At 42.2% G+C, this 12,512-nt stretch overlaps 1 protein-coding gene across 2 annotated transcripts in view; it reads left to right on the plus strand.

Annotated features, from left to right (window-relative positions):
• Window positions 1–541: 541 nt before the first annotated feature.
• LPCAT2 (lysophosphatidylcholine acyltransferase 2) overlaps window positions 542–12,512 on the plus strand; it is a 31,337-nt gene continuing 19,366 nt past the window's right edge. The window contains exons 1-6 of one of the 2 annotated variants that reach the window (XM_051629583.1): window positions 606–660; window positions 4,764–4,960; window positions 6,245–6,384; window positions 7,146–7,363; window positions 8,659–8,771; window positions 11,711–11,771. In XM_051629583.1, the coding sequence (XP_051485543.1) occupies window positions 6,335–6,384; window positions 7,146–7,363; window positions 8,659–8,771; window positions 11,711–11,771 (442 nt within the window). In that variant the 5' untranslated portion in view covers window positions 606–660; window positions 4,764–4,960; window positions 6,245–6,334. Of the gene's footprint in view, window positions 661–4,763; window positions 4,961–6,244; window positions 6,385–7,145; window positions 7,364–8,658; window positions 8,772–11,710; window positions 11,772–12,512 lie in introns of both variants that reach the window. The other variant, XM_051629582.1, reaches the window with a different exon arrangement.

The raw sequence follows: 12,512 nt of genomic DNA on the forward strand, positions 1-12,512 counted from the left end.
CACGGAAAGAAAGGCTGCGGCGGATCTCTAGACCTCACCCACTCGAGACCAGAACCTCCTTATCAGCCTTCTGCTATGGTGGAAATGCAAACTTCTCCTAGAAACTACTTCAGTTGTATGCCATGACCGCATTGGCCTCGTCTCTCTCAGGAAACAGGCCGCGTTGATCTTAAGCAGCCAGGGCTCATGAACAACGCAACTGCCGCATTGCACAGCAAAAACCGCCTCGGCGGCCGCCGCTGTAGTATTTATAGGAGGCGTGCGTGACCGCGGTCAAGGCGGAGCAGCCGCGGAGCGGGAGGGGAGGGTGGGCAGGCCGCCTGGGGCTGCCCGGCCATGGCAGCGAGCTGGAGCAGCCCGCTCGCCCCGCGCGCCCCCTCAGCGCCTCAGGAGGCGGCCGAGCGCGAGCCGGGCAGCCGGGCCCGCCCGCACCCTGCCCCGAGGCGGGGCCCTGCCCCGAGGCGGGGCTCCCCGAGCTGGGCCGGGCCGGGCCGGGGCTCCGCCGGCGGCTCATGCGCAACAGCCCGGGGCGGCGGCGGGAGCGGGGCGAGCATGGCGCCGCGGGTGCTGCCGCTGCCCAGGCAGCAGTCCTTCTGCCCGCCCACCGTTCCCAACCCCTTCGTCCATACGGGGCGCCTGAGCGCCTGGGACAAGCTGCGGGTAAGGCTGGCGGCGCGGGTGGGCGAGGGATGCGCCCTTCCTAGCGGGAAGGAGCCGGGGCTGCCCTGCCCGGGGATCGGATGCGCGTCGTGCGGGCGGGAGCCCGGGGCCGGAGAGCAGCGGGGCAGCGGGGCAGGCTGGCAGCCCGGCTGGCCCCCCGGCTGGCCCCGGGACTGTGCTGCGCCGGGGCTGTTTTCTGCCAACTTGTCTAAACCAGCGTTACTTTGGCCTCTCTGAAGCAAGGGATTGTCACCCATGGTGTGTGAAGGTCAATGCTAGATTTAAAAATACCTCCCTCCGATGGCGGAATGTGACTGTGTGAATAGATGCTGTTTAAAAGTGCCGCGTTCTCGTGTGCGAGGGGGGCGCGGGGCTGCCGGGCCTGACCTGCCCATCGCGCTTCAACCCGGCGCGGGCACTGAAGGGACAGGAGCAGCGACCCTGACACTGTCACACATCTGCAGCCCCTGCCTTTACCCAGGCAAAAGCATCTAGTAAGAATACTTCCTTCGCAAATACAGCCTAGTTTGCTTCCTGATTATTCCAGTGGTAAGAGAGAAGAAAACGTATTGGTTATGTGAATGGTCAAAGCAAAGATGCAAAAGGTGTTCAGCATAAAAAAGCTGCTGTTTTTTGAAACTCAGTTCTTCAAGCCATTGCTCCTCAGAGCCCAGGATCTGCATGCTTACTCTGCACACACACAGTGCTTATTGACTTCAGACTTAAACTTCTAACACAAGATTTGCAACAAGCTTTTGAAAATATTTGCACGATCATTACAGATAGCCCATTAGTCCTAGACAAAACATGAGCCCTGTTTGACTCCAGTTTGCATCCTGTTGACATCACAAGAATGATACACTATCCAGCATGTCAGGTGCCTCAGCTCTAGAGTGAAGATGTTGATAACTTCTCTCTAATATGGTAAGCTAAAATAGAAAAACATTCTTAGAGTAATCTTGTTTCAGATGCTTAACTCACTTTACAATGATTTTAAGCCTGTGTTGGGAGTGCAGAGGGGAGCTGATCTCTTGGTTCTGTATTGCAGTGTAGACAGGAAAAAAGGTATCCCCAGTTCCACTGGGCTACTGACTGGTGTCACGGGGTGAATTCAGTTAGGCTTCTGAGCTGAGTGCTCTCCCAGTACAGCTTGTGTACAAGTACACCCAAGACTTACAGGGTATGTTTACAATAAGGAAAGCAAAGCAAACTATTTCCAGGCTTTGATTTTGAAAAACATTCTATTTAAAAATTGAGCTGATAATCCAAATATGAACTGACTTCTCAGTAAGGACAATGAGGTGTAGGTGAGCTTACAGCATTTTCTGCTGACTGTTATGAATATCTGAGGCTGACATGCAACTAAATATTTTATGTTTTGTATAGCTCTTTCTCCAGTTATAAAGAATGTTTGCCCTGAAGATAGCTGGGTGGAGGAAATGTGAGAAACCTGGAAAACAATTTCAAATCCTTTTATCCCCTATGTTTTACTAGCAGCCTGAAACGCATTTCAAGTGCATCTGAATCCGTAGCTGTAGGCATGAACCCCGAGGTAAAGAAACCAGTTTCTTAATGAGGTTCCAGAAATGGGAAGTGTTCTGTGCTGGCTGTTCTTTCTAGAGGAGGCACAGACTACTTTCAAAAGCTTGCAGTTTTAAGCTACAATTACAATTTTTGCTATAATAAATATATCTTACTTTCTTCCTTCAGGAGGAAGGGATGAAAATCATGGTATGTCTTAAAGCAAGATACACATCATACATAAAGCCACAATGCACCTGTAAGCAAAAGCACCCAGCTGGGTCAGAGCCCAGTGCCAATGAGCTTTGAAACAAAATTGCAGTAGTCACAGAATTTTAAAGCAGAGACACACAGAGAGACAACATTTTGTATTTAATGTTGCTGCTTTCTGTTCTTTTTCCTCTATTGTCACAGAGACTAGGATACTTCCTACTATCTGCTTTATCCTGTACATGTCTGATCCTCAGTGCCCAGCAGTGCTTATCGGACCAACTGGGAATCAGAGCCTTACCAGAGAGTGTTACTATAAACTTCAAAAAAGGGAAGTGTCCCTTCTCTTTCCATTTAAATCAAGTGTAGTATATCTCCATTCTTGCATGTTAAAGGATTGTTTTGTTATATTCCCCTTATTCTACAGTATTCCTTTAACATACACTGATAAAAACAAATACCATTTCAAAACCCTCTCTGGGAGCCCAGAGCTGGATTTCCCTATGTTCATGAACTCCTTGAACATAAAGTCTGCTGTCCCCTGATGACTGAAGCATGAAAGTGAGTCAGGGTAGCTGTCTGCATTTCATTCAGCATCAATTGAAAATTAGATTGTAGCCAGGCTGAAAAGTGGAGTGAGAAGATTTTATTTTTTTGCCAGTCCTTGTATTGCTAATAGTTTACCAGCCAAGGAGATTTTTGTCTTTCTTTAGAATGTTCAAAACAAGGATCAGTTGTGTTGTGCTAAACAACTGCATGTGCCAAACAAGATTTTAAAACAGTTGTTCCAATACTTCTGGTTTCTATCCTCTGACTGAAGCTGGCTGCAATTCATTGTTGGGATTTTTTCTTCTTTCAGTTTTAGTTCTGTTCATCCTGATTGCTCACTTGCCCTCCTAACTTCTGAACTGCAACTGCAAAGCACAAATACTAAAGTAATTACTTGATTCTATGTTATTCAGAAGAGATGCTCAGTGGATTTATATAATGCTGAGCTATGTAATGACACAAACAGCATGCTGAAAGTGTTGTTTTTAACCCTGTGCTTGGAAGCAAAGCAGCCAGACTGCCTGGCAGAGCTGTGACCATACTCTGGACATTCCTGGAAGACCCTGTCTTGCTACGTGTGTGCCACTCTGGGAGACAGTCCATCTGATCAGTTTCAGATGTCAGAGGAGTTCAGCTGGAGTTGGGCTTCATTCTGGTCCCCAGTGCTCTTCTGCTGCTTCCTAGATAACTTGTCAGGAGCTGAAGTTGAACAAAAATTTAAACTGAATTATGTGGCCTTCTGATTGACCTACTTTTCCGCTTCCTCAGTTCCTGACATCAGTGACAGTATAACCCCATGTACTGCTCAAGAGTGAGTCAGCTTTGGGAGTGTGACCTGCAGGTGTCTGCAGCAACTGCAGTGACAGGCTGTGCAGTGGATGCAGACACTTTAAATAGAAAATGCACATGTGATTCCAAATGTGGGAAAAGGTTCTTTACATGACTCAGAATATTCCTGTCTTCACGATCACTGTATACAGAAGCTGGAGTAGCTCTGATCCTGCTTGATAGTTACTAAACTGTGAACCTGTATTTTCTTCTGTGTATTTTTCTCCTATACTTCTTTTCTAGCCTATCTTGACCTCTCTCTTTTCTGTCCTTTTATTGCCCTACTCTGCAGCTGATGGAGCAGAAATCAACTCTGCCTCATTACACAGTGACCTAGAAAGCCAATAGCTTGCATCAGCAAATCAGTACCACCTGCACATCTGCCTAAAATAGATTAATGAATTTATTAAATTTTTGAGGAAGGGATTGTTTTACTTTTGCTATTGCATCCTTTATTTTTCATTGTAGGTCAGTGCATGTATATTCTTTTTTTCATCAAGAAAAAAGTTCTTTTAAGTCAAAACACACTGATTTATGCTTATGCCGCCCATTCTGGATAACTGAATGCAGCTGAAGTGTTGCACTGGGACTACAGATGCATATGGAGAAAAAAATACACCTCTTGGTTTAACTGGCTACCTAACTTTTTCAGATTCACCACAACTGGCATCAAAAAGTGGGAGCAATAGATCTCCAGGGCCAAATCTCTCATATCCAGCTACTAAGCCTATTTATGTGATCCAGAGCAGTCCTTTTCCTGTTGTCCATGAAGTTACACTTAGTTACACTTCCATAGCTAGTTATATACAACTGCTGTATAAAATAAGGAAGTAATCATACCTGGATGTTCAGATCTCTTCTGGAAATGTATTAAATGGCAGTGCTTACAGAACCTAAGCATCAACACCATGTACCTGCTTCTCATGCTTGCCCTAATTTACACTGTGTATTCTCTGTGACATTGGTCTGTTGTCTCTGTGCCTTTTGTAACACAGAAGTGAGTCCTGAAGGCCCAAAATTGTGTTAATCCTTGTCAGTGTGACAGAGTTTAGAGCCAAGGCTAGAGTCTGTCCTGAATATTGACAAAAGGAAAGTAAGAGGCTGTGTGAAGAAGGAAGAGATTTGACAGAGAGGGAAAGGACCATATTGATGAAAGGAAAATCAGAACCAACCTGCTATATGAAAGAATTAGGTAAATAATACTCAAAGATGCTCATATTCCAAATGTACTACAAACACTTGTTCCTTTGTTAAAGAGGTAAATTAAAATCCACTGTGTTGTGTAATAATCATAGCTCAAGTATGTAAATTGCAAACTTATTTTGTGACACTTTTTATTCATAAAAGCTTTGCTTTTCCTGTACAGTAAGTAGCCATTGCTAAAGAGCTGACCAGAAAGGCTGATTTTTAGAGAAGAACACTGTTGTTCAGTTTAAGATTTTCTTAAGCGATAGTAAAGCATAAAAAATAGTAAACTCCTAAGCATAAGCTAAACTAGCATAACTCTTCTTTAGTAACTTCTGCCATACTTCTGAACAACTGCAGAAGCAGTGGACAGGCTTGGATCTGTTTTATATTGGTTTTGCTACCAAGCTTTGCTATCTGTGACCATAGCAAAACTCTCTCAAGAGTTTCTCCTGCTTCAAGATAAAGCAAGCCAGTAGCAGTTCTCTGATTGCCGGGAGGAAAGGGAGCTAAGCTTTCTCAATTTATTCTGAAAATTCCAAGGAGGACCTAGCACAGAGGTTGATATCTAAGATGCTTCAAACAGAAGACAACAAGTTAATCTTCACAATTAGAAGGGTTCTGCTGCATGTTTACAGCAGGCAGTGAGCAAACCACTTCTAAAGGCAAAGAGCCAAGAGCTGCTACAGCGGCTTCAACAGCACTGTAAGCCTGAACCTTTGCCTTAAAACATAGGTTCAGTTTTACTGAAAATTCCATTTTGCTGAAGTCCCAACTAGAGGAAAGGAAGTTGTGTTGTGTGTGCACTACTCCACGCAGTAGCAGGCAGGATCACTTGCAGCAGTAGTGTGACTCAACACAGGATGTGTCAGTTTGAAAGGGCAAGAGTACATCTTAGTCATGTTAACAATCCCTCTTGGCTCCTGGACAGGCAGCTAGTTACAGAAGGCAGCGGAGACATCTATCAGCTGGGCAGACTCATCTGAGCTGGTTGTATACTGCAGCCCAACTATACTATAAACTAAGGCCAGCAAAGTCTGTTTACTCTCTCTATTTAACATCATCCAAGCCAAAAACTCAAATACTCCGATGCTCCAGTTATACCTGAAATGGGAACCCAAAAATGAAATGCTGTGAATGACTGACTTCCCCATATGAACACTGAAATTGCCTTTCTAAATCACATAGCAGTAATGTCAGTATTTTTAAATCCATATAATGTAACTACACAGATATCAGTGTCATTCCTGTTGATACCATTTCTCAAGATTTTTCCCCTCTTTTTTTCCAGACTGTTCTTCAGGGTATTATTTTGCTGCCCCTCCGTGCCATATGCATTGTGTTCATTTTACTGCTAGCATGGCTGTGTGCATTGATTGCAATGTTCCAACACCCCAGAAGAGGATCAGTGCCACTGAAGGGTTGGAGAAGGTAAAAAGTGAACAATATTTGTGAAAACTGTGTGGCTTTGGGGTGTTTTTTTTTTAGTAACATAAAGCCAGAGTCTAAAGCTTTTTTTGTCTCACTGCTTTCATTCTTCTGATTAAAGAGGAGTCCTCAGTCAATTCTTAATTTTACCCATTTACTTGAAGCAACTTTATGATTAGTGTATTTTGCACCAAGAGTGGAGCTTTACAAATAGGTTTTTATGACAAATTTAGTTTTGACATGGCTAATTTATGACAAAATTAGCTTTGACAGCTCCTCTCTTAGCTGTGTTGCCCTTGATGGAGTATTTAACAGCTGCCTTTGTGGGTTCTGGGTTTAAATCACTCAGCTTCTGACCTCAGAGTAATGAAGTTCCCTTCTAGCTGCAATGCACTGCAACTGCACGCAGGAGGAGGAGACACAGGAAGTTAATTCTGACAAGGCTTAGAAGTTACAGAGAATCCCATGAAGGGAACATTGTAATTTAATCTTACTTGTTTTAAACTGATAAGAGATCGCAGACACCTACGGTCTTACAAAAAGGACACTGAATGTGCTGATTACCCACTCTTCCCTCTCAGTAGTTTCATGCTTCATGCTTCTTTCTCTCCATCCCTACACACCAGTAGAGATGTGGTATTGCTACCCTGTGCCTGGCCTCAGTGTTGGTGGGAACTACGAAATCTTTCATGGGGTTTTGTTTTAAAGTGCAAAAGACGTACTAACTGTAAGATGGATGATATTTTTGTGTTTCTGTTTATAAGGAGGATGATCCAGACAACCCTCTCTTGCCTAACTCATACCGTGTTCTTCATAATGGGTTTCCAAGTTAAAGTAAAAGGGAAAGTAGCAAGTCTACTGGAAGCCCCAATCTTTGTTGCAGCTCCTCATTCAAGCTTTTTTGATGCCATTATTTGTGCACTAACTGGAATGCCATCAATAGTGACTAGAGCAGAGAACCTGTCAACTCCAGTATTTGGCAGTAAGTATTTATGAAATAAAAAAGTAAAAATTCATGAGGCCAAAAGTCTGAAGTGATCTGGGGGAAGACTCCTTAAAACCTGTAGGTTCCAAAGATATTGGCAGGTTATTTCCAGTGTCCCTGTTCCACTGGGACAATTTATCTTTTGGAATTGGTCAAGATGTCTACAAATATGGTATTTCTTTTCAGATGTGGAATGTAGTAGCACTTTAAATTTGCTTTATACTCACAGCATATTTCATAACATGGAAGTCAGAGGAGTTTTCTCTTAAAGTTCTCCCAGCAGGTAGCTTGAGAAATCTGTTCAACTGCTGCCTTTTAGCAATGTGGTCCACAAATGTACAAGACAGATCGGTGAAGATTATTTCAAAAAAGACCCAAACAACAATAGTCTGGAAAATACCTTATTTCTAAGTTTAAACTTGCAAGCACCGTTACAGATATTTTTAATGGGAGTCAAACTGGGAAAAATAAAAGAGAAGTTACTCAAAAAGAAAATGCAGAAAATTGAAAAGATCAGATGACTCATGCTTCTGTTATTTTCTCCTCCTTTTGGCACAAAAAGAATCCCCTTTTACATTATTACTGGAATCAGCTGTAGACTTTCTGCTGGCTGTATATCTCATCTCTATAGGTCTCCTAAAAGAATAAGCCAACACTAATGCAAAATTAAACTCAGTAGACAACACAGAAAAGTGTCATTGCAGGAAATAAACTAACATATAATATATTGACATTCTCTTAAAAGCACAGGAGTGCTTTTCCCAAGTTTCTCATCACATCTTAGTAGATCCACACATTCTGATGCAGACTTCTGATGAAGTCAGGATTTTTCTCTGTAATTTACACACAGGTTGTGTATGCTTTGTAATTGAAAAGGGCTATCTTACTTCAACATAGCACAGACTACTTGTTAATTGCACTCTGCATGAGTTAGGCCTGAGTGTGGCCCATAAGCAGAGACTTGATCAAGTCATTTCCTTAGAATTGTATGGAAATGCTCAGTGAGAGATAACAGCAATATTAGCAGAATGGGTTTGGGTGAATTTGGCATGTTTGCATCTACTGTAAAGCCTCTCAGCTGGCAGTGGATTTATTTTCTGTGTCTTACTTCCCATTTTGCAGAATGAAGACAAGAATAATATACTCTCTTATCTATTTAGTCTCAAAGCTGTTTGTGGAGAATCTACCTCCTAGTATGAGAATAACAAGTTTTTTGCTACAAGGGGGCCGTGAACCCATGTGTTTTCTAAGCATGAGTGTAAGACAAATAACATTTTTTATCTCTTTCACAGCAATTTTGAGTTCCCTTCAGCCTGTAGCAGTTTCTCGTCAAGACCCTGATTCACGAAAGAACACGGTCGTCGAGATCACTAAGCGGGCATCAGCGAGAGGCCAGTGGCCACAGGTAATAAATATCCTGCTGCTCTGCTGTCATGTGTTCACATTCCATATTCACTGTGTGTCATCATGTCACCAGTGCCCAGCTGAATAGGACTCCGTTGAATTACAAAGATTAAGTTAGCTCCTGGGTATATGTGAATGGCTTAGGAAAGGAAGACAAGGGGCTGATGCCAAGAAAGAGCTCTGTCATGACAAATGGGGCAGTTAAAATGCAGCCAGTACCAACTGCTATTCCAAATGCAGATGCTTTTGACTTTCTCTTTTTCCTGTTCAAGTCTTAACATGCTGTGCAGCAATCGACTGGTGTATGTGAATCATTATTCTCAAGCAAACTCATGTGTGAGAATCTGTGTTGCAAAGCTGTGCTCACAACAATTAGAGGATGAGCAGCTGATGGTAAGTCCAGGCTGCCCATACTCCAGGATGAACAATACTTGAGCTTAAAACATCAATTTCACATGTGGATAACAGCTGAGTTGAAACTCAGTTTGCTCTTTAAGTTAGTAATGCACTAAAACCAAGACGTCTAGATTGATATGAATTGTGGAAAGATTTTTAACATGGAAGCAATGGTTATTGGTTCTGCAATAACTATTTGCAGTGGTCAGTCCTCAGCCTCAAACTGCTGTTGTGCTTCTAGGCCTTGGGTGGCTTTCCATCCTGAAGAGCTAATGGGGCAGGGCTTGCTCCAGAGGCAGAAGAGTGTTGAGGCAGCAGCTCTGCTGCTTTTTTGACAGGCAGAGGGCTAGGATGGAAATCTGCATCCTTTGCATGAAGAAAGACCTGGAACAATTGTGAACCTACTGACATTGCCTCTCTGCTTTCTCCTGGTGCAGTGACTCTGGCCACAGGTTGCCTTCACATACTAGGAATAGTGTCACTGCCATGCTGCTGGGTAAATACAGTCAGTGATATATAACCTTTCTCCAAAGATACACTGTCTGGATTTGTGCATAAACTCACAATTTGTGTTTTGAATTAGTTCTCAGCTTGTTTTCTTAAGGGTAATTTATTTAAAACAAAAACTCAAGTGACTGATTCAGTAGCTAAAATCACAAGATCTCTTTTATCATAGTTGGATGTCTTCTAAATGATTGAGAAAAGTTAACTTTTCCTTCACTTTTGTTCCAGTGAATGGTTGAGGAAAATTAAGAGAGAAGTGAAAATACAGACTTCAGTAGTGGGTATCTCTATGACAGCTAGACCTGAATGCACTCCTCTGAATAGTGTCTAGAGAGAACATTCAAGCATGGAAGACTAACTAACACTTGACACTTTTTTGAAATTACATTATTTAGATGCTTCATGCATCATTTTTACTTAGCAATCACCTAACAAAAAACTTTTTAGTTAGTGTTTAGGCTACTTTAATTTGACTCCAATATTTTTAGAGCCTCCATTATTTTTTTTTAACTTGTCAGTTATATGGAGGATTTTAAATATGCACATGTCAAAGCTAGGAAGACCTTTTTTTTTTAATACTGTGCTGAGTAATACTGATGCTTATGACTTGGTAAACTGTTACAGATTAAGTTATTCCAGCAAAGCTCTGTTAGACCTGATCTCTGCTGAAAACAGCATAGAGAGGAAAGGGGAATTGGCTCTACACCAATACTGCACTTAGGATAAACACGAGATACGTATTATGGCATAAATAATCTATGAATCAAGTAATCTGGGAATCTGCAAGACTGAGTCAGCAGTACACTGGGGGTGTCACTACATGATTACTAACCCTGTGCCCTGGCCACACCTGGCTCCTACTCTTTATTTTTGAGAACCTTGACCGCAAGATGAGGTCTGTCATACTCTCCTCAGAGTGCCTGGGCTGCATTCTCTTAGCACAATAGAAAATAAAGAATATCAGAATTCCCCATTCCCTCCTTCTAAAACCAAAACACACCAGCCTGGGCAGCACTTGTGCTTATTAGTAGCATGAGGTTCTAGTTACTGCTTCTCCCAACCCTGTACCAAAAACAAAAGGGAAGGAGGGAATCATTATTTACTCTTTGGTCAGTCACTAATATGTTTTCTGGGGCTTATGACATATTCTAAGCAGAAACATACCCATTTTTGTGTCCACGGCACCAGTGAACAATTCCTGGTTACAGAATGAATAGTCAAGGACTAACTGTAAAATCAGTATGTGCAGCTGACTCTATCAGACCTTAAAACAGCTTGTGTCTCTTGGGTATGACTTAATGATGCCATAATTCATCTAGACTTGACCTGTTCATTTGAACTGTGGGGCACACCCTGAACACTTTTGATCCAGACCAGTTCTTACGCTGAGGGTTTGGTTTTTTTGGAATGCTGCTTATGATCCTATACTGATATGAGAAACACAAAGCTGCCTTGTTTTCCACAGGGGGTTGGATTTGGTGTGTCACACTGCAGCTCACTCTGCATCTAATCTAGTATCTTTCAGACACTAATTCAGTAGCCTGGGTATTTGGTGTGTCTGAGTCATTCAGGTTCAGTCTGTGTAGTGTGTGTAATGCCTTCAGAGCTCTGCTTCACAGATGCACAGATGCACACACTCTCTCTGCCTTTTGCTGGTACCCCTCAAGCTGTGAGCTTCTCACCACAGCTGGCATCTTGACTCATGTTGGTAGCATCTGTGCCTGTAAATGCTCAAGTACCTCATGCACTTCATGTCAGCTCAGACTCATGATTTGCCCAGCAGCTCCGTTAGGTGCTGCTGGCAGAGGAACAATTCTTGTATCATTGTTTCTAAATCAGGATGGATCACGTTAATATTACTATGAGCATCCTCCACTTACTTGTTCATTTCCTTTTGAAACAGTCATGATATTCCTGTGATGTGGTGTAACATGTTGCAGAGCTTGCATAAAAAGTCTGCCTTTCTGTAACTGATGCTGAAGTATAATCTTCTTATTAAATTTATGTGTATATATGTATTTCTTTCTCTTTAAATCCAAGATACTAATTTTCCCAGAGGGCACCTGCACAAACCGATCTTGCCTGATCACATTTAAACAAGGTGAGAGTTTTTGCTACATCATTGTTGGAAAATAATGTGCAAAATACTGATTTGATAGTTCTAGTAAGGCCTATACTTCTGCAAGTACATCATCCATAACAGCACTATAGTAGTGTCTTACATCATTGAAGTTTCAGTGGCACTAAACCCACTATTTTGTACTAGTTAGTTTACTTCTCTGATTTTTTGTTATTTTGTAGGATGCAAGATAACTATGATGTATACTGTTAGTTAGTTGGGTTTTTTCTGGGTACCATTTTAATTTATTTACTCATAAACTTGACTGTGACTGTTGTGAGATGAACTACCAAAACATGTTGCTTAGGATGTTCTTTTAGCTCAACTTACAGTCATGCCATCTTAGATCCCTGTAAACTTTGCCATGCAGGCCTTAGCAACCAAGTTGTGAAATCAATTTGTGTAGCCCTTAGCAAGGCAAGCCAATCAATTATTTTTAACACAGGAAGGTACTTGATAGCATCACTGATCACTAGATTGTTGTGCTGCACTTCAGTGAAGGCCATGTTCTCTCCTTTCTTACTGTTCTACAGTGATTTGAGTACTAAAGCTACAGAACCACTACTTGATGTTCAGATCCATATCACTTACAAAGATAATCAGAACAGAGAAGGTTCAGTAAATGCTTCACAGCCTTGTGAGCATTTAGTCCTTTGTAATTAATGTTACTCAATGGGGAGATAATTCACAGAAAATCAGTTTGAATAGCACAGGAATCATAGA

The sequence above is a fragment of the Apus apus genome, chromosome 11, assembly GCF_020740795.1.
Source record: "Apus apus isolate bApuApu2 chromosome 11, bApuApu2.pri.cur, whole genome shotgun sequence".
Classification (NCBI taxonomy): Eukaryota; Metazoa; Chordata; class Aves; order Apodiformes; family Apodidae; genus Apus; species Apus apus.